The sequence below is a fragment of the Salvelinus alpinus genome, chromosome 24 (genome assembly GCF_045679555.1).
Source record: "Salvelinus alpinus chromosome 24, SLU_Salpinus.1, whole genome shotgun sequence".
In the NCBI taxonomy this organism is placed as follows: domain Eukaryota; kingdom Metazoa; phylum Chordata; class Actinopteri; order Salmoniformes; family Salmonidae; genus Salvelinus; species Salvelinus alpinus.
The window spans coordinates 15,399,074-15,419,878 of NC_092109.1; the positions used below are offsets into that span (position 1 = coordinate 15,399,074).

Sequence of the window (20,805 nt, forward strand, 5' to 3'; positions counted from 1 at the left end):
CATTAAGCATACTAAACACAGTTATAACATGTATACAAAACAAATATTTAAAAAACAGAGGAAAATCGATTAGAGATATAAATATTGACTACTGCTCTCCTTGGCGTGATCGTCAGTAACAGAAGGAGTAGAGTGTCTCAGAGTGCCCTTCCACAGACTTTGCCGTTTACAGACACCCACGAGTCAGTCAGCTCTGTGAGCCCAGTCTGCCGTTACGCAAACTTGCACAATGCCTTGCCCCTTTCCCACTGGTCGTGGCTACAGCAAAGGGTCACACTCACATCCATCCATTTCCTGCTCTGAGCGAGTGGGCATGACCTGCAGCCAGACTCTGACAACACAAACAGATCCCAGATCAGCTAAGAGACATCTCAGGAGAACTGAACAGGAATAACAAGCAAGCAGAAACAACTCCCGTCCACATCTCAGCTGGGGTCAAAGGTTGTGTTGTCAGAGTCTGACTGTAGGTCATGCTGACTCTCAGAGCAGGAAATGGATGGATGTGAGTGTGACCCTTTGCTGTAGCCACGACCAGTGGGAAAGGGGCAAGGCACTGTGAGAGGAAAAATAATATATAGAGAGGTTTAATTCTAACAAGCGCAGACAAGATAAAGACCCTGAATAATCCCTCACGAAAGTATCTTATTCTTAGTATGTTGAGGTAACCTGAGAAGTATTTTTCTGCCACAATCTCTTGGTGTGTCTGGGTGTTATATTCCATCTATTTTCCATTTTCCTACAACACAGTGTTATGTAATGATAGCTGGTATAATGTATTATGCAATTGGCATGAAAAACATATAAATGTTGGCATTAGACATTTATTTTAAAGGCATGCAACTGGGGCTGGCACAATTACCGTATAACCGTGTAACCAACAGTTATGGATGTAGACCATCATGGAAATAAAATAACTGTCATAAGTGTTATTATTATTAGATTTTTTTTTTTTTTACAAACAGCTGACGGCCAGGCATTCATACAGTTGAGTTAGTTTCTGTGGTAACATGGACCCTTAATGTGATTAACCTTTGCTCCTCCTTGCTGAAACAAGAAACTAGCAAACAAGTCGGTGGTTGCCTAGGCAACGCCCCCCACAATGCAGCAGCAGCACACATCGAAATAGAATGAATAGAAATAGAATGAATAGAACGGGCTTGGAACTTCTAACCCTGGCTGGTAAACTCATGGGTATACTCACAATGGCTGTCTGGTATTGTGATAAAATAATGTCCATGGTAATGTAGAATGTTCATTCAATTTATGTTAACTGATGTGGCTCATGTAATACTCCGAGTCGATATTCATGTAATAATAAGGAATTCCCCTCGACCACGCCCACAAATTGGGGAAAACAACGATTATTTTCCATTAACCCCCAGAGTAAGAGCCAACTTTGTCGTCACAGAAATAACAAAACGTGCCGAAAATCTGCTGTGTTGTTCAATGCACATGTAACCAGGTCAAAAATCCTGACCTATGGTTAGCAATGCTCCCACGTAGGAAAATAGAGCCTGCGAGAAGAGTCCTGTGGCTTCAGGCTATTCGGCGTGGGAAATGTGGGGACCCGGTGTCCAAGGAGGCTACACGTAGCTATGTGTGGAAAAAATTTCATCACAGGTAATACATTTAACTTGTTTAGTATAGTCCGTTTGTAACTCCACTCACTACTTGTAGCTGTATACCAGAGGTGGGACCAAGTCATTGTTTTACAAGTCACAAGTAAGTCTCAAGTCTTAGCACTCAAGTCCCAAGTCAAGTCTCAAGTTCTAAACTTTGAGTTTCGAGTCCTAAACAAGTCACAATGTGCTCTCACCAAATGTAATACCATTTCATATTTTTAACAAGAGTAATAGATAGTATTTTACATTTACTCAAATCATGAATGCTTTTAAAAATATCTATTTATTTCCAAATAAACTTTATATTTCTATGGAAATACATGGGTAGCCATGAGAAAGACACCTCCCCCCCCCCATAGTGATCGACTATCGAGGATGGCTATGGAGCGCAATCGGGCGATGTAGGCTTGTACACAATCGCCCAGCCTTAACACACACACACACACTGTGTGGTTACAGTAGGCTAACATATGTCAATGGTTTTAGGAACAGCAGTAACATCAGGCAGGATTTAGGCTACCAAATCAAATCAAATGTTATTTGTCACATACACATGGTTAGCAGATGTTAATGCGAGTGTAGCGAAATGCTTGTGCTTCTAGTTCTGACAATGCAGTAATAACCAACGAGTAATCTAACCTAACAATTCCACAACAACTACCTTATACACACAGTGTAATGGAATTAAAGAATATGTACATAAAAATATATGAATGAGTGATGGTACAGAACGGCATAGGCAAGATGCAGTAGATGGTATCGAGTACAGTATATACATATGAGATGAGTAATGTAGGGTATGTAAACATATAAAAGTGGCATTGTTTAAAGTGGCTAGTGATACATTTTTTACATACATTTTTACATTATTAAAGTGGCTGGAGTTGAGTCAGTATGTTGGCAGCAGCCACTAAATGTTAGTGGTGGCTGTTTAACAGTCTGATGGCCCTGAGATTTAATCTGTTTTTCAGTCTCTTGGTCCCAGCTTTGATGCACCTGTACTGACCTCGCCTTCTGGATGATAGCGGGGTGAACAGGCAGTGGCTCGGGTTGTTGTTGTCCTTGATGATCTTTATGGCCTTCCTGTGACATCGGGTGGTGTAGGTGTCCAACTGCCTAGCCAGTTGTAGCTCAATCTTGGTTGCAATGATCACGTTCCCACACGGACTGACTGTGTGGAGGCTCATTGATTTAACATTACGTTAGCCTACATGCTACACTAGTAAAGTAATAAAATATATAGCTGTTGGCTATATTAGCCACGACTTACCGCTCTTTCTGTTCTTTGTGCAGCTTCAAATGTCGAACAAAGTTGGAAATTGTTGCGCCTCCGTCTGTAATTTTCTTCCTGCATGTTTTGCACGTTGCAATCTGTTTTTTGTTGATACAGCGTCGTCTTTGTATCCACATTTTTTGGGGGGGTATCATCTTTCCAAGGGCTCCATCTGAATTCACCCGCCGATGTTCATCTGCACTGCCACGCACAACTTTTTCTCAGCTGGCACAATTTGATTGGCTCCGGTCCGATTCAAAATGTAATCTGTTAAATGAAGAGTTGATGCGCAGCACACTTTTTAAAATAGCATCATTTTTAATATTTGGGCTTGGAGAGGGTATCAAGTCAGGTCGAGTCATAAGGCTCAAGTCACGAGTCATTGGTGTTAAAGTCAAAGTCGAGTTGCAAGTCATTATATTTGTGACTCGAGTCTGACTCGAGTCCAAGTCATGTGACTCGAGTCCACACCTCTGCTGTATAGTTCGGTTGCTTGTGTTGTTGGTCGTGGCTAGCTTAAAGTTCTGGTCGGTAGCTAGCTAGCAATCACTCACTCAAGTAGCACTATCATGAAAAGGGGCATGAGGGAAGCCCTAAAATATGATGTTTTTCTAAGTAGTGAGAACGCTCGGTAGCAGGCAATGTTGAAAAGTCATGTTTAGACATGTTGTATTTACTTAAATGTTGTTTTGTAATTGACTAAAACAAGCAGACAACAAGAAAATTGCGTTTGAAAAAGGTGACGTTTTTGCTGTGAGACAATGGGTTAACCTAGATAAACACCGGTTGTTTTCCACACAAGCGGAGGGTGCCTTGAAGTTCTATCCAGTACTGACTGGGATTATGGAATGTATTTTTTGTTATGTCAGTTGAGTTGAATCAACAAATCACAGAACATATTGATGGTAGGTATGCCTAATCTTCCTACTTTTGCTTCCTGATTTGCTCCTAGGGTCAAAATATAAAATATACTGCACCTATGTGTACACTTGCAATGGCTGCCAGCCCACCCATTATGCCATCATTGACTTGAATGGGGGTGGCCGTTCTATTCATTCTATTTCTATAGAATGAATGCACCCATGTGTATTTCTGTACACATAGGTGCAGTTTGTTTGGAGTTTTAGGCTGGGTTTCTGTACAGTACTTTGTGACATCAGCTGATGTAAGAAGGGCTTTATAAATTAATTTGATTGATTGATATAGCAACACATGTAGTCAGGAGCAAAGGAGAGGAGAAAATGTGTGTAAAAAAACATACATATATTCAGTACCGGTCAAAAGTTTGGACACACCTACTCATTCAAGGGTTTTTCTTTATTTTATACAATTTTATACATTGTAGAATAATAGTGAAGACATCAAAACTATAAAGTAACACATATGGAATCATGTATTAACCAAAAAAAGTTTTAAACAAATCAAAATATATTTTATATTTGAGATTTTTCAAAGTAGCCACCCTTTGCCTTGATGACAGCTTTGCACATTCTCTCAACCAGCTTCATGAGGTAGTCACCTGGAATGCATTTCAATTAACAGGTGTGCCTTGCTAAAATATCATTTGTGTAATTTCTTTCCTTCTTAATGCGTTTGAGCCAATCAGTTGTGTTGTGACAAGGTAGAGTTGGTATACAGAAGATAGCCCTATTTGGTAAAAGACCAAGTCCATATTATGGCAAGAACAGCTCAAATAAGCAATGAGAAAAGACAGTCCATCATTACTTTAAGACATGAAGGTCAGTCAATTCGGAAACTTTTAAAGTTTCTTCAAGTGCAGTTGCAAAAACCATCGCTATGATTTAAGATGAGTTGGACCGCAGAGTGAAGGGAAAGCAGCCAACAAGTGCTCAGCATATGTGTGAACTCCTTCAAGACTGCTGGAAAAGTCATTCCAGGTGAAGCTGGTTGAGAGAATGCCAAGAGTGCAGCACTGCTTCTTAATCAGGGAGAATGGCATTTTATGACTGCTCATTAATTCTCATAATCATTACTATTCTAATCTAGCATTCAAGTGGGCTAGTCCTTGTGTAGTCAGCCATTAGAATACAGATTAAATGTTGGGTCTGTCTGTGTGTGTTTACAGTGGCAGGCTGCAGACACTGCGTCACACAATGAGCTCAGGTGAGTGTGTGTGAGGTAGGCTGAGTATCTCTCCCAAGGTCAGTGGAGAAGTTTGCGTGCACGGTCATGTGTGTGTCCTGGTGTTGGGCTGTGCAGCTGGTGAGTGCTTGGGCTGGGGGTGGGCTAATGAAATGTTCAGTAACTGCCTCTCTCTCACTATACTGCAGTCTGGTCAACACTGAAGTCCTACAGGGAGAGGTGTCTCTCTTCCTTTCCAGCCTCCTTCCATCCCTCTCCTCTCCCTGCCTAGTCACCTATCTGTCCTTCTGATTCACTTTGAAATAACAGCTTAGCAAGCCTCGGAAAACCAAGGCTTCTTTACGTTCTGTTGGAGATTTGGAAGGATTGCCCAACAAGATCTTAGCAGGAGTCATAGTTCCAATGGGGATGTGGGGTGCTCTTGAGCTATTTCTCACTGTAGACCACGAGTCACTACAACAAGTAGTAAGTCATTATACTTGTCACTTTAGGTAAAGTGTTAGACATATTTAGCAATGTTTTTATGAACCATCAATGTATTTTATACTGGTGAAATACTGCTTATGACATCAAACTGTTAATTTGATTAGATACCAAATCCTGAGAGGTTGCCATTAGTGCAATTAAGAAAATTGGTCTGGCAAGGGGCAATCTAGTGTGCGAAAAACATTAGAGAATTCACTGGACTTATGAACTAGATGTCAGAAATAGATGAAAAGAAACTAGGACAACACTTTACCAACAGGTACATACTTTATTACTCATATAAGTGCCTTTTAAAGGTCTAATAGCGATACTTTTACTAGGCCATGTGTCGTGAATCCCCTTTGCTTTCAAATGTTAATTTCATGGAATGTTTGAATGAAATGGAATGAAAGTGGTTTGCTGACACACACACACACATCATTTCCTTGGCTTCTGGAATTAATATCTTGTAAATCAAGACTGATTCCAGTCAAATAAGTTGAATGAAGAACTGTCATGGCGATTCAAACAATAAAAAAACGTTGTGTGATTTAAAAATATACAATCAAGCAGCAGGAATAACAAAGCAGGAGAAACACCATGAATCATCGGGTAAGATGCAGACTCTTGGCCCAGTTTGTCTGCTGTTCCTCTCCCTGGCACGTGTCACTAGATGAACAGTCATGATCACAGACTAGCCTACTCCCTGTTCCCTCCTCTGCTGTGTCAGGCTCACTATACAATACTCACATCTTACCCTGTAGACGCAGTCTGACAGAAAGGCTCTCATATAATTCCGCGCCATTGTGATAATATTAAAATGCATGTTTTAGGCAACATATTTCCAACATGTAAATAAGAAATCGGTCTCTTTATTAATACAGCCTCATAACTGGGGTGAGAACTGAATGATGTGTGTACAGGATGTGTGACATCCCTCTTGTCCCAAACCGGCTGCGCGCGTGCGCCATCGTGCATAAATTTGTTTTGTCCCTCCACACCAAACGCGATCACGACACGCAGGTTAAAATATCAAAACAAACTCTGAACCAATTACATTCATTTGGGGATATTTGCATCAAAAAGATACACATCAAATAACACTATGTGACGCGTCAAATAACAATATGTAATTTGTAAGTCGCTCTGGATAAGAGCGTCTGCTAAATGACTTAAATGTAAATGTATATGCAAATGTTGGCCAATCACTATATGAAAAACTTCTCATTCGTCACCAACAAACGACTAAGTCATGTTGAACCTTGAAAACATGAGACCGCTTTTTACGTTTTTGCAAGCCAAGTGCGTCAAATAGTGTTATTTGACGTGTATCTTTTTGACACGCAAAGACCCAAACGGCGTGCCATAATGTGCCAGTGTATTATTGTTTAACGTACTGTATTTAAACAAGCCATATTGCATAACTGTCATTAGCTCATGGAATGTTACAAAGGATTTTGTTTTGGTGAGGTCTAATCCGCAGCCAAATTACCCAGATCTACTACTGAGCTGATATCATTCATACTATACATATTACAGCTTTATGACATCAATTTAAAAACGACTATAAATTGAAAACGTATGACTCAGCTGTCCTCACTATAGTCACACTCCAAACCAAGGTAGGCCTTTTGGGTTGTAATGGTCATACACACCTACTTGCATATTTGGAATGCGTAGGCTAACCTGATCTCTTGAGAATCAAGCTGTCGGGTTAATTTATTTTATAATATTTGCATATCTAATTGCGCTACCATTACTGAAGTAATCGATTTGTATACCTTGTTCATCAGTGTCATGGGCAGTGGATTTAGGTATAGGTGACATGGGCAGCCGCCCAGGATGTCATCTTGCCGTGGACGGCACGGGGCGTCTGCACACATTTTTTGGGAATGGTGACATTTGCGCAATCGGTTTTCTATCGCTCATTTGCACGTCACGTCAATGATATCATGTCACCGTGTGGGACTATGGGTCAATTAACCTTGTCGGAGTGGGTGGTGCCCTGATTCTAGTTTGTGAGCTAGGCAGGCTACTGCCTGGGAAGGTCTCCCACACAGAAGTACGAGATGGGGCGGGGATAAGTTGACCTCAGGTCTCCCCACTGGAAGCCCGAGGTAGGGGGAGCTGGGGGAATCTATCACATAGTGCACCTCTAACTTTGTACAGAACTAATGCAATTAGTAAAATCAGTCACACTGCGAAATGCTACCAAATAATCCACAATTCATTCATAATACTGTGAATATATAGTTTCACAGACATAATGTGGCATTTTTTTCTGGTTTGTGCGAAATCGTTTATAATATAAAACCAGTCTGCAAACCTCCAAGGTGAATTGGTTTAGTCTTGACTCCTGGTTGACAGTGTTGGGGGATGGGTAACGTATTGATGCTCGAGTGCCAAATCAACACACATTTGTTTCTATTTGTCTTTGTTACTTCTTTTTGCATATATTTATATAGTTTTAAATGTTATGATTATAATTTGTGTTGTTCCAAATGTCTGAATAAAAAAAACAGTAAGTGCGGAATGGTGCTATTTTGTTGGGGGTGGGGGGGGGGGCTCGCCCAGGGAGCCATACAAGCTAGAACCCCCACTGGACATGGGTATTCCAAAGCTTCGTTTATCACTGGTCTGACGGCTAGGCTATGCCTAGGCCTATACATCCATAACCTCTGGAGATAAATGTGCAATCAACAGCAACGGAGTTATCGACAAGGGGGTAGCTGCATACTTGCCATTATCCGAGAAGAACATGTTTTATCTTACAATATGATGACCGATATTTAGTGAGCCTTCAGGACGAGGAAAATGCCTCACCCCGTCATAAATCTGGTATATGTTTAAGCTGCGCACCCATTTCCCAGTGATTTGTGATGCTACTGAATAGCCTACTGCTATTTCGTTTGAACAGTTAGAGAGAGATGTCCAAAAGCCCCTACATGGCCTACAACATCCACGGACCTCAACCTCAGGGGATTGGGCAATAGGCCTAGTAGCAGGTCCGTCTAAAAACAACCACCGATGGTTATTTTTAAACCATACACCGATGCTGTTTTACAACTGCTACTCATGCTGCATAAAATATGCTTGTAGACTTCATCGTGGGCCAAGTGGGTCTATGCGCATTGCCTCCTGTATATGCGGATGAAAGCACAGTAAAACCCGATTTCTAAAAGGTGTTACCATACCGACTGCGGATTTATCTCCGGGTTTATGTGCTCCATACAGAGGACAGAACACACCCTCCGCCATTATCCATCTAATACTGCAGACCAAGACTATCATCAGACTGTTCAACCTACATTTTCTTGTTTGAACCGTTCAACCTGAAAGATGACGTTCTACGCAGCGTGTTGTAGGCTACTGGTGATCCATCATAGGGGTGAGGCATTGCTGAAACAGCGGAATCCCGTAGACGCAGCGCTCCTGGATGGAGAATATTCATTTACAATCCATCTATATAATTGTTATAGGCCAACAACGTTCCATTGTGCGGTTAACATTGTGCCTAAATAAAAGTCATGGGCCTGGAACAGCCTATGATTTTAGACGATGTGTCCTAATGTCACCCCAATGACGCACAGTTTGTATTTTAATTTCCGATTGGAAGTATATTATGGGTGTATCTGTCTTTCTCGACCTTCTCATGCAGAGTTCGATTTTATCATTGCTCATTGGCCGCAGCGCGCGAAGAATAACCATGTGCAGTTTATATTAATACGCATCAGCATCGCTGGAGCTCTGGGACAAATGACACAGGTATAGGTCCCTGACGCATGCTGATAACCACGGTTGCACAATGGTAAATCAGCGCACAACAACCTGCCGCATCCTGGGGAAAAACACGCACCCACACATTCACCACCCCATCCGAGACAAATGCACAGTGCATCCCATCGATGCGTTTCCATTGATGTTTATTCCATATCAAATAGTCAAAAGGGATGTATAAATATAATAAGGTATTCTTACTTTCACCGACCACCGCCTTGAGTCCTATGGGTGCCATGATGCTATTGTGTGTTTGACCGTATTCTCTCCCTTTGACTCCCTCTTCCTCCCTTGCAGTATTCCTCTCGTTTCTCTGCTCGACCGAATGTGCATGCCTCACATCGCAGCTGACTGCAGAGCTTCGAATAGAGACGTCACTCCGTATCCCTCCGCCCGCACATCAGTGGCTACATTAGCCAATTAATTTATACATTTGCCAATTTCATTATTATACGGTTTATAATGTTTTACATATTTACTTTTTCATTCATTAAGTAGTTCATATTTTTTTCGTTTTTTCTCTTAATGTGAAAAAAACACAACTCTATTTTAATTTGCAATTTGCACCTGTATGTGTTTTATTGATAGGCCCATATTAACTTTTGAATAGTCGAATACATTTCTAGTGCAAATATGTTGTGTAACCTATACGAATCACTGACGCGTTTTAATTGGCTGTACCTTTTTTAGAATTTGCCAAAATTCTTCAGCCAAAACTGGATGAAAATCGTCCGTGCTGGTCCTTTTAACGTTTGCCAATGTCGACGTTCCACACGGGGGCGCAGTGCACCTCTTTTGGCCAGTCTCATCCCCATCTCTTTCACTCATCATCCTCTTCCTAAAAATGGCATTGTTAACTGTCAGTGTCAAAGATGACTTTCTTACCAAAACAGAAGTCAAACAATTGACACGAATTTAACAGAATGACATGTCATCATCAAACATGATAGATGGCTGTAGTCTATCCTAGACTAGTGTTAAAAAACGATTATTAGCCTACATTTTTTTCCAAAGCTAAAAGCAACATTTCCTTACTTCAATAATGAAGTTGAAATTTGGGCCAGATATAATTTCTGTAAATAAGAAAAGGTTATTCTATGAACACCACACAAAATCAGAATGATCCAGATTCTGTAATCCTTTTTGGCTGTGTTTAGACAAGCAGCCCAATTCTGGTATTTTCCCCACTAATTTGTCTTTTGACCAATCACATCAGATCTGTTCACATCAGATCGTTTTCAGAGCTGATCTGATTGGTCAAAAGACCATTTAGTGAAAAAAAATATTCAAATTGGGCTGTCTGTCGAAACACAGCCTTTTTTTTTGCAATTCATGATCAGATCGATCTGTCTGCCTTTGAGACAGTTTTTGAGCAAAGAATCGGAGAGGATAATTCTGATAAAGATATCACAATATGGTTGTGTTTACACAATTTTGATATTTTTCCACTAATTGCTCTTTTGACCAATCATATTAAGTCTTAAAAAGAGCTTATGTGATTGGTCAAAATACCAATTAGTGGAAAAAATATCAGAATTGGGTTGCCTGTGTAAACAATATTATATTGTATCATATCAATATCACAGAATCCAGATTTTCAGTGCTTTGAACAGGGCTGCACCTTGCCATCTACTGGACAGGTTAGGGTACTGTCATAGGGAAAATGAAATTACGAAACTACATGAATAAAGGTACCTAGATTAAAAGTAATAGAGCCTGCATATAATTTATAAGTAAGTACACACATTTATTTAACACTTCTCAATATAACAACTGACCACATGCCTATACTGCGGTCAATTTAACATAATTAACCTTTAGTTTTCAGATGTAAGAAAGTTCTCTATGCCTTGTCACCTTAATTACATTGACAGTTATTGGTTGTAGAGCCTTTCACCTTTCTAAATCCACCTTTCCAGTGGAATAAAATAATCCTGATTTTCGGCACCAAAACTATACTTATCACATTTGAAAAACGCAAAAACAGCATTTAATCTTGATTTGAAATCAGATTGGATTACTAAATCCAAATACCTATCCGGAGGATCAGAATCTAATTTCAGTTTTGAAAAACCCAATTCTAAAATGTAATACTATCCGATTGTAGGAAATCTGAACTCATCGGATTAAATGCATAGAAATATAATTAATCAAGACAATGATTCATCCGTTCTATTCATTACTTTTCTATGCATTTAATCTGATCCGATAGACGAAATCCAGATAATAAAAACAAAACTGGGCCCAGAAGATTAATTTGAAAGCCACACCCATGAATGTAGGCTGAACACGTTGAACAATTATACATTTCAGAGGGTGTGTCTTGTCAGAATGAACGAGCACACTCTAATTTTACATTTAATCCAGACGAGGTACAACACGAAACGCTCTTCCACAACTTTCTGTCGACCCAGGTTTTCTGGAGGATAAGCGACCAACTTGCTTTTAAACATTGAATGTGGGGTCGTTTCGGGGAAGTGCAAAGTGTTACGCAGTAGGCTAGTGTTTTTCTTCATCACCTAGTTTCAGATATTGGCCTTGATATTGGCCAACGCGGCTCTCTTGCCCCTTCTCTTGGGGTCGCTTTCGTCGGGGATTGTTGTTAGTTCACCAAGGGGGTGTAGCCATGGGGGATGTTATTTCCACTCACCTGGACGAGGGGAAGCGAGAGATGATTACAGGTAAGCTCTCCCTTCTCATGACAACTGAACTCGTGGAAATAAAATTGAATTTCCCACTTATTTCCCTCTTGAGTTGCTGCCTAATTTGCGTAAAATGTGAAGAGGGGTACAAGACAATTGATTAAAAACGATACGTCCTTCCACACTCACAGGAAACGTACTCGACAGTCAGCGTCCCTCGAAAGTTAGGCTACATTGTTTCAATAAATTACAGAATGTTACAGAATGTCAAATTGCCTCGCATAACCCTCAGCTGAAGTACATTTCGAACAGTCAGTCTCCCTCCCCCTGCTTGAAGCAAGCCCAAAGTGAAAGTCCTAATTTCTCAGAGATAATAACTGCTTTCCCAATGACAGGCGGCTTGATCATAATGTTAGTACACTAGTTTGGCCCATCCAGAAAGAAGTCTATTTAAAGCATGTATTGCCCAGCCTCTCACTCCCACAGATTATTCTTATGTCAATTTAGGGAGCAGAGTAGGCTAAACTGGCACATGGACTGAACTATTTAGGTTTGAGGAATGCACTCCCTCTTGTAGAAGTTATATACTATTACTTGAGCATTGGTCTGCTAACTTCTCATGTTGAAATGTGTCCTTCTGAAAGATAAACAGGGGTGAGAGCTGGAATGAGGGTAGGCCTATTTGGGCTACTTGTGATTCACTGAACCAGTCCACAATTCAACCCTGTTGATATACATTTGCTTGGGTGAAGTGAGGTCTGATCAGGCTACTCCAATCTTGTATTTTCCATAGCTAACCACTCAGTCTGGGGTTCTGACCTCAGAATCCAGGATGTGTCTGGTTGTGGCTGGAAACAATGTATGCCACTTTCCCCCCAGACTCACCCTCATTCCTGATTACAATTGATTCTCTCCACCATGAGTGTTTGTGCCTTCTATAAGACTTGTCATCCAGAGAATAGGCAGATTTACAGATATCTGTGGTCGCTCCACATGGAATGGATTAATCCCAATTGGCACCCTATTCTCCAGTTCACTACTTTTGACCAGGACCCATAGGGCTCTGGTCAAAAGTAGTGCCCTATATAGGAAATAGTGTTCCATGTGGGATGGAACCTCTCCTAGGGGAGTACTTCCCGGTAACATGAGGTATCAACTCTAACACTGCTGCTTCTTGAGAACGTGAAAGTGTGCTGTTCACACTACTACTTCAGTCAGATCTGTCGCAACGGCAAGCAACTTCTAGCGAGGCTATCAGAATGTCATCACAAGCAAAAGGAGCCTCGTTTACACCTTGCAGTAACATGTAGGTTTTTTGATCTGATCAATATGATCAAATCACTATCTGATCATGGTATTAAAATGTCTCTTATCCGTCCACTTTGTCTGCATTGTGACCAGATTTCCAGGTACCTCCCTGTATATACATATGATATATTATTTCAAACTAACATGAATTTATTTGTTTTAAGACAATTATTAATGCCATAAGTCATTGGTGCTTCCTGTCAATGATGTTAGAGGCGGGTATAATGATGAATTTAAATGGTTTAACCATCCAGATCGTTTTACACTTGATCGATATCCAGATACAATAGGTCTCTGACTACCTCCAGAGGTGGTCTGGAAGAACGGATCACAATCACATTATAATGCATCTTTTAATGATCTCCACGTCTAACAACGTGGACAAGATCAGGACAAAGGATGCTAGTTAGCACCAGGTATAAACCGGGCTAGAGTAGGCCAATTATTTCCCTACTACTGCAAGAGTATAGTACGTCACTGTTCATAGTAATATACACACTACCTAATACTAACAAAATCAAGCCTAGCCAGTTGATATAATACTGAACCCTTCCTCCACTGATAAGCCTGACTGTATTTTAGTCTGGTAAAGAGCGAGGGCAGAAACCAGACAGTAGCTGTAGCTTCTAAAGATGTCCAAAGCTTCAGAAGGAAAGTAAGTACAAAAGAAAAAGCAGGTAGGAACATGCCTTGGTATTAATGAACAGAAAGTCAGTCTGGTTCTCACACAGTAGAATGGGAAGTAACCCCCCCCCCCCATTCTGTCTATATGGCTTTCTTTCTACATGCCTTTTAATTCATATCTCTGTTTCATTTTATATCTTTTGTCTATTTCACAAACACGACCCAACCAACTGCTAAAGGTGACAGTCCTGTGTGGGTGGGAGGAGTGGTTAGTCAGCTCTTGTCCATGGGGAGTATACTGTTTGGAATAGTTAGCTGTACTGGGGGATGTCTCCACATTTGCTGTCAAGGTATATTCTCACCAACACACACACACACACACTTCTGTTTTCTTTCCTACTCCTAGACGTGTGTTAATCAGTTGTCAGTGAACTGCTTGACCCTAGTCCATCACTCCCTCATCCCCTAATGCATACAATACAGTAGACCTACCCAGTGACAGTACATACCATTCAAGCTGCAGGAGTGTTTCAGTCAGTCTAGTTTTCCATCTGTAAAGAGTTCAACAGTCTGCAACCAACAGAAACAGGGAGGCTACTGTTCAATGCATTCTGACTACTGTACTTCTCGCTCTCATATATATACATATGAGAAGTACACTACCCCCATGCTGTCATGGTGTTTGATGGGGTTGAGGTCAGGGCTCTGCAGACCAGTATGCTGGAGGTAGGTGGGGGTGCTGTCCATCTAAGCCCCAGACGGCTCCTTTGATCTGATACAATCAAAGCCAGGTTTGAATTGGACTAGATGACAGGGCACACAGTTTCATAACTTAGGCCTTGAGTGTAATCAAATCTCCATCAGTTTAGTCTGCTGCAGACTGTCCGTCAAGACATGCCTTCATTCCAGTGGGGAAGTGTGTAATTTGACCTTACTCCTTGTGAGAGTGGCTTTGGCACACTAACCCAGCCTGTCGGAAGTGCAGTACGTGAATGAAATATACTAAACAAAATATAAACGCAACAATTTAAAAGATTTTACTGTTATAGTTCATATGAGGAAATCAGTCAATTTTAAATGAATTAATTAGGCCCTAATCAATGGATTTCACATGAAGGGGTCATGTTTTGGAGGACGTATGACTCGACTTTTAGGAAGAGCTGGGGCATTATGCTGAAATGTGAGGTGGTGGTGGCGGCGGCGGATGAATTGCATTCAAATTGCCATCAATTTAAAATGCAATTGTGTTCGTTGTCCGTAGCTTATGCCTGCCCATACCATAACCCTACCACCATCATAGGGCACTCTGTTCACAACGTTGACATCAGCAAACCGATTGCCCACACAACACCATACGTGGTCTGCATTTGTGAGGCCAGTTGGACGTACTACTTACTACATTCTCTAAAACAACATTGGTGGTGGCTTATGGTGGAGAAATTAACATTAACTTCTCTGGCAACAGCTCTTGTGGACATTCCTGCAGTCAGCATGCCAATTGCATGCTCCCTCAACTTGAGACATCTGTGGCATTGTGTTGTGACAACTGCACATTTTAGTGGCCTTTTGTCACCAGCACAAGGTGCACATATGTAATGATCATGCTGTCATGGTGTTTGATGGGGTTGAGGTCAGGGCTCTGTGCAGACCAGTCAAGTTCTTCCACACCGATCTCGACAAACCATTTCTGTATAGACCTTGCTTTTGTGCACAGGGCATTATTACGCTTAAACAGGAATTAAGTCACCTAGCCCAAACCATGAAAAATAGCCCTAGACCATTATTCCGCCTCCACCAAGCTTTACAGTTGGCACTATGCATTTGGGCATGTAGCATTCCCCTGGCATCCGCCAAACTCAGATTCGTCCGTCGGACTGCCAGATGGGGAAGCGTGATTCATCACTCCAGAGAATGCGTTTCCACTGCTCCGGAGTCCAATGGAGGCAAGCTTTACACCACTCCAGCCATCGCTTGGCATTGTGCATAGTAATCTTTAGCTTGTGTTCGGCTGCTCGGCCATGGAAACCCATTTCATGAAATTCCAGACGATCCATTCTTGTGCTAACGTTAGTGAGTGTTGCAACCAAGGACAGATGATTTTTACGTGCTGCCCATTCAGCACTCGGCGGTCCCGTTCTGTGAGCTTACGTGGGCCTACAACTTCGCGACTGAGCCGTTGTTACTTCTAGACGTTTCCACTTTACAGTAACAGCACTTGCATTTGATCGTGGCAGCTCTACCAGGGCATAAATTTGACCTACTGACTAGTTGGAATGTAGACAATAAGTAAAACAATTTAAATAAAATGTTACACGAAACACACCAAAAAAAGGAAATGCACACTTTGGTTGGGAGAATGCAAAACGTCAGCCAGGTTCTTCGGTGCCATCCTGTGGGTGAAATAGCCGAATCTACTAATTTGAAGGGGTGTTCACTTACTATTGTGTGTGTGTTTGAGGTAGATGTGTACATGAAGGCAAGGCAAAGTGACTAGGCATCAGGATAGATAATAAGAGTAAAATAAAGAACAGAGTAGCAGAAGCATGTGCGTGTTTTTTGTCGGTATGCGTGGTGTGTGTGTGTGTACAGTACCAGTCAAAAGTTTGAACACCTACTCATTCAAGAGTTTTGTTTCATTTGTACTATTTTCTACATTTTAAATAATAGTGAAGACATATAAACTATTAAATAACACATGGAGTCATGTAGTAACCAAAAAGTGTTAATCAAATAAAAATGTATTCAAAGTAGCCGCCCTTTGGCTTGATGCCCACTTTGCACACGCTTGGCATTCTCTCAACCAGCTTCATGAGGTGTTGGAATGGAATGCATTTCAATTAACGGGTGTGCGTTAAGTTAATTTGTGGAATCTATTTCCTTAATGCATTTGAGCCATTCAGTTGTGTTGTGACAAGGTAGGGGTGGTATGCAGAATATAGCTCTATTTGGTAAAAGGCCAAGTCCATATTATGGCAAGAACAGCTCAAATAAGAGCTTTTTCATAATAAAATAAAAATTCATTTAGATTTTTTATTTAAGCTTTTATTTAACTAGGCAAGTCAGTTAAGAACAAACTCTTTACAATGAAGGCCTACCTGGGAACAGTGGGTTAACTGCCTTGTTCAGGGGCAGAACGACAGATCTTTACCTTGTCAGCTCAGTGATTCGATTGAGCAACTTTTAAGTTACTGGCCCAACGCTCTAACCACTAGGCTACCTGTCGCCCCAGTGGGCTTAGTCCCACTATCATTTATTTTTCAACAGGACAATGACCTAACACACCTCCAGGCTGTGTAAGAGCTATTTGACCAAGAAGGAGAGTGATGCAGTGCTGCATCAGATGACATGACCTGACCTCAACCCAATGGAGATGGTTTGGGATGAGTTGGACTGCAGAGTGAAGGAAAGCAGCTGTTGGAGAAGCATTCCATGTGAAGGTGTTTGAGAGAATGCCAAGAGTGTGCAAAGTTGTCATCAAGGCAAAAGTGGCTACTTTGAATCTAAATTATTAAAAAATGTGTTTTACACTTTTGATTACATGGTTCCATGTGTTCATAGTGTTAATGTCTTAACTATTCTTCTACAATGTAGAAAAAAGGAAAAACTTGCATGAGTAGGTGGGTCAACTTTTGACTGGTACTGTGTGTATGCATAGAGTCAGTGCAAGATAGTTAACTAATGGTTACCTGGATAAATCTTATGGCTATTTATCAGTTTTATGGCTTGGGGGTAGAAGCTGTCTTGGAGCCTGATGGTCCGAGAGCCGATGCTCCAGTATTGTTTGCCGGACGGTAGCTGGTTGGACAGTCTATGGCTTGGGTGATGGGAGTCTTTGGTAATTTTTTGGGCCTTCCTCTGACGCCTGATCTAGAGGTCCAGGATGGCAGGGAGCTCGGCCCCAGTAATGTACTGGGCTGTCCGCAACACCCTCTGTTGCGCTTTGTGGTCGATGGTGGTGCATTTGCCATACCAAGCGGTGATGCTCTCAATGGTGTAGCTGTAGAACTTTTTGAGGATCTGAGGGCCCATGCCAAATCTTTTCAGCCTCTTGAGGGGAAAGAGGCGCTGTCGTGCCCTTTCCATGACTGCGGATGTGTGTGGACCACGTTAAGACCTTAGTGATGTGACTCCAAGGAACTTGAAGCTCTCGACCCGCTCCACTACAGCCCCCCCTGCGGATGGGGGCGTGCTCTCCCCTATTTCTCCTGTATTGCACGATCAGCTCCTTGTTCTTACTGACGTTGAGGGAGAGGTTGTTGTCATGGCACCACACTGCCAAGTCTCTGACCTCCTCCCTGTAGGCGGTCTCATCGCCATCAGTGATTAGGCCTACCACCATCATGACATCAGCAAACTTAAAGGAAAACTCCACACAAACTATCTTTTGGTATTTGTTTCATTAGTCCATTGTTGAGATATTCCCAAAATGTTTTGAATGTCATCATTCAAGTTTTCAAGATGTGTAAGTTTCAAAATACAGAAACTTTCATAATGCATCATGATGCTGCGTTTTGCATATCTTGATATTGACCTTGTGCCATCCCAAACTCCACAGAACCTCTCTAATCAGGTTAGCAATGCTAACAAGTACATGTAAATTGCTATAGTAAATGCTAACGAGTGCAGTATTTGACATAAACTATTTGCAGGACAGACATCCCAGCTCATAAAGTTATAAAATGCTGCACAGTTTGCTGCACCCACAAATACAATATTAGACAGCAAGGTGCTTGATCCAGTAGGGGATTCTCTGCTGTTACCAAGAGAAGCTAACCACTTAGCTAGCTAGGTAACTAGCTACTAAGTTAGCAAACCAAATGCACATCTGCAGAGCATTTAGCACATTTTATACGGTTATCTTAATAGTTAAGCTATCTAGCTGGCAAACGTAAAAAAAAAAAAAAAAATAACGTTTGGAATTCCATAGTGTAACTAAATCTTCTGGCGCATGCTGCACAACAGTGAGTGTGACTTACAAGGCTTCCGGTCTCTCGTCGTTGTGTGCTTGTAAACAAAACAACGTGAATGGGGACTACTGTTAAGCTTCATAATGTGACCGGTGAAATTAAGAACGCAATCTGCTTTATCTCCTAGCGTATTGTACAAGTTGGTATTTACTTAAGTAGCTACAAATATTCACATTTTATTCAACTTCAGTATACCACCCAAGCCTACGTGAGGGGCCCCCATGTTGACGGTCAGTGTGGCGGAAATATTGTTGCCTACCCTCACCACCTGGGGCCGTCCCGTCAGGAAGTCCAGGATCTAGTTGCAGAGCAAGGTGTTCAGTCGCCGGTTCCCCAGCTTGATGAGCTTGGAGGGCACTATGGTGTTGAACGCTGAACTGTAGTCTGAACATCATTCTCACATAGTTATTTCCCCTCTTGTCCAGCTGGGAGAGGACAAGCACTTCATAATTACATATGTGAGTGCTACATGGCGCTAGTAATTTAGGCAGGTTATTTTGGAATTGGGAACAGGGACAATGGTGGTCAGCTTGAAACATACTGGGACACAGAGATTGAAAATGTCCATGAAGACACTTGCCAGCTGGTCAGCACAAGCTTTGAGAATGCACCCTGGTATTCCCTCTGGCCCGGCGGCCTTGTGAGTGTTAAACTGTTTTAAAAGTTGTACTCACATTGTTCAGACCGAGCTCACACAGTCACCCGGAACAACAAGTGCTTTCATGCAAGACTCTATATTCCTCAGTGAGAATAAAAGGCATCGCTGGGTATCTCATGTCTGGGTTTCCCTTTGTAATCAGTTGTCGTCTGCAAGCCCAGCCACATACGATGAGCATATGAGCCGGTGTTATAGGATTCCACCTTACTGCTATATTGTCCTTTTGCATGTGCAATGTCTCGTCGTAGCAGGCTTTCTTGTATGTGTCCTGTTTCTTGTAAGTGGTTGCTCTGGTTTTTAGTTCGGATACGTTCGTATAGTTACTCTGGAGACATCATATATGCACATATGATGAAGCCCGTGACTGATGTGGTAAACTCCTCAATGTTATCGGATGAATCCCGGAACATATCCCAGTCTGTGCTAGCAAAAGTCTTTTAGCATTGAGTCTGCTTCATCGGACCATTTCCGTATTGCGCGGGCCACTGGTACTTACTCTTTTGAGCTTTTGTTTGTAAGCAGGAGAAAGGGTCATGGTCAGATTTCCCACAGGGAGCATGAGGGAGGGCCTTATATGTGGTCTAGTTTTAGCGCCCCTAGTGGCGCAGAACACGTGTTTGGTAAAAGTGAGGTAGAACGGTTTTAAGTCTCCCCGCATTAGTCAACACCCACCAGAAACGCTGCCGCTGGGTGAGTGATTTCTTGTTTATACAGTTTGTTCAGTGCAAAAGTGGTGTAGCCTTGTGGAGAGATGTATACAGCCCTGATGATTACGGATGAGAACTCTCTTTGTAGATAAGTGTATGCAGCACACCATGAGGTGTTCTATATCAGACGAGCAAAAGTTTGACATTTCCTTCACACTGGAAGCATTGCGCTGGTTGTTTATGAAGACACACCCCTCCCCCTTTGGACTTGCCCGAGCCCTCCTTTGTCCGATCGTGCCGTTGCATGGAGGAAACCACTGAGTCCTACTTAGATAGTCATCCAGCCATGTCTCTGCTAGCCATATAATATTGCAGCTTTCCAAAGTACCTGATTGGAGACTCTCTTGAATGAAGACGCACCGAGGCTATCATAGGGGCGTCAGGTAGCCTAGTGGATAAGTGTGTTGGGCCAGTAACCGAAAGGTCGCTGGTTTGAATTCCCAGAGCCGACGAGGTGAAAAATAGGTCTGTGCCTCTGAACAACTCACTTAACCCTAATTGCTCCTATAAGTTGCTCTGGATAAGAGCGTCTACTAAATGACTAAAACGCGAAATGTAAATCCTCTGTTAGACCAGCAAGAATTGATTATGTTGATGGAACTGTCTAGATTTTATGTTTGCAAAATTTCACTAACTTTCCAGGTTGGAAGATTCCTGGA

The 20,805-nt window shown here is 41.8% G+C and overlaps 1 protein-coding gene and 1 pseudogene across 2 annotated transcripts in view; one reads left to right on the forward strand and one right to left on the reverse strand.

Moving 5' to 3' along the window:
* LOC139552216 (syntaxin-binding protein 1) overlaps positions 1-9,592 on the reverse strand; it is a 44,319-nt gene extending 34,727 nt beyond the window's left edge. The window contains exon 1 of one of the 2 annotated variants that reach the window (XM_071363727.1): positions 9,442-9,592. In XM_071363727.1, the coding sequence (XP_071219828.1) occupies positions 9,442-9,478 (37 nt within the window). In that variant the 5' untranslated portion in view covers positions 9,479-9,592. The remainder of the gene's footprint in view (positions 1-9,441) is intronic. The other variant, XM_071363728.1, reaches the window with a different exon arrangement.
* Positions 9,593-11,557: 1,965 nt separating this feature from the next.
* LOC139552217 (protein Niban 2-like) overlaps positions 11,558-20,805 on the forward strand; it is a 57,171-nt pseudogene continuing 47,923 nt past the window's right edge.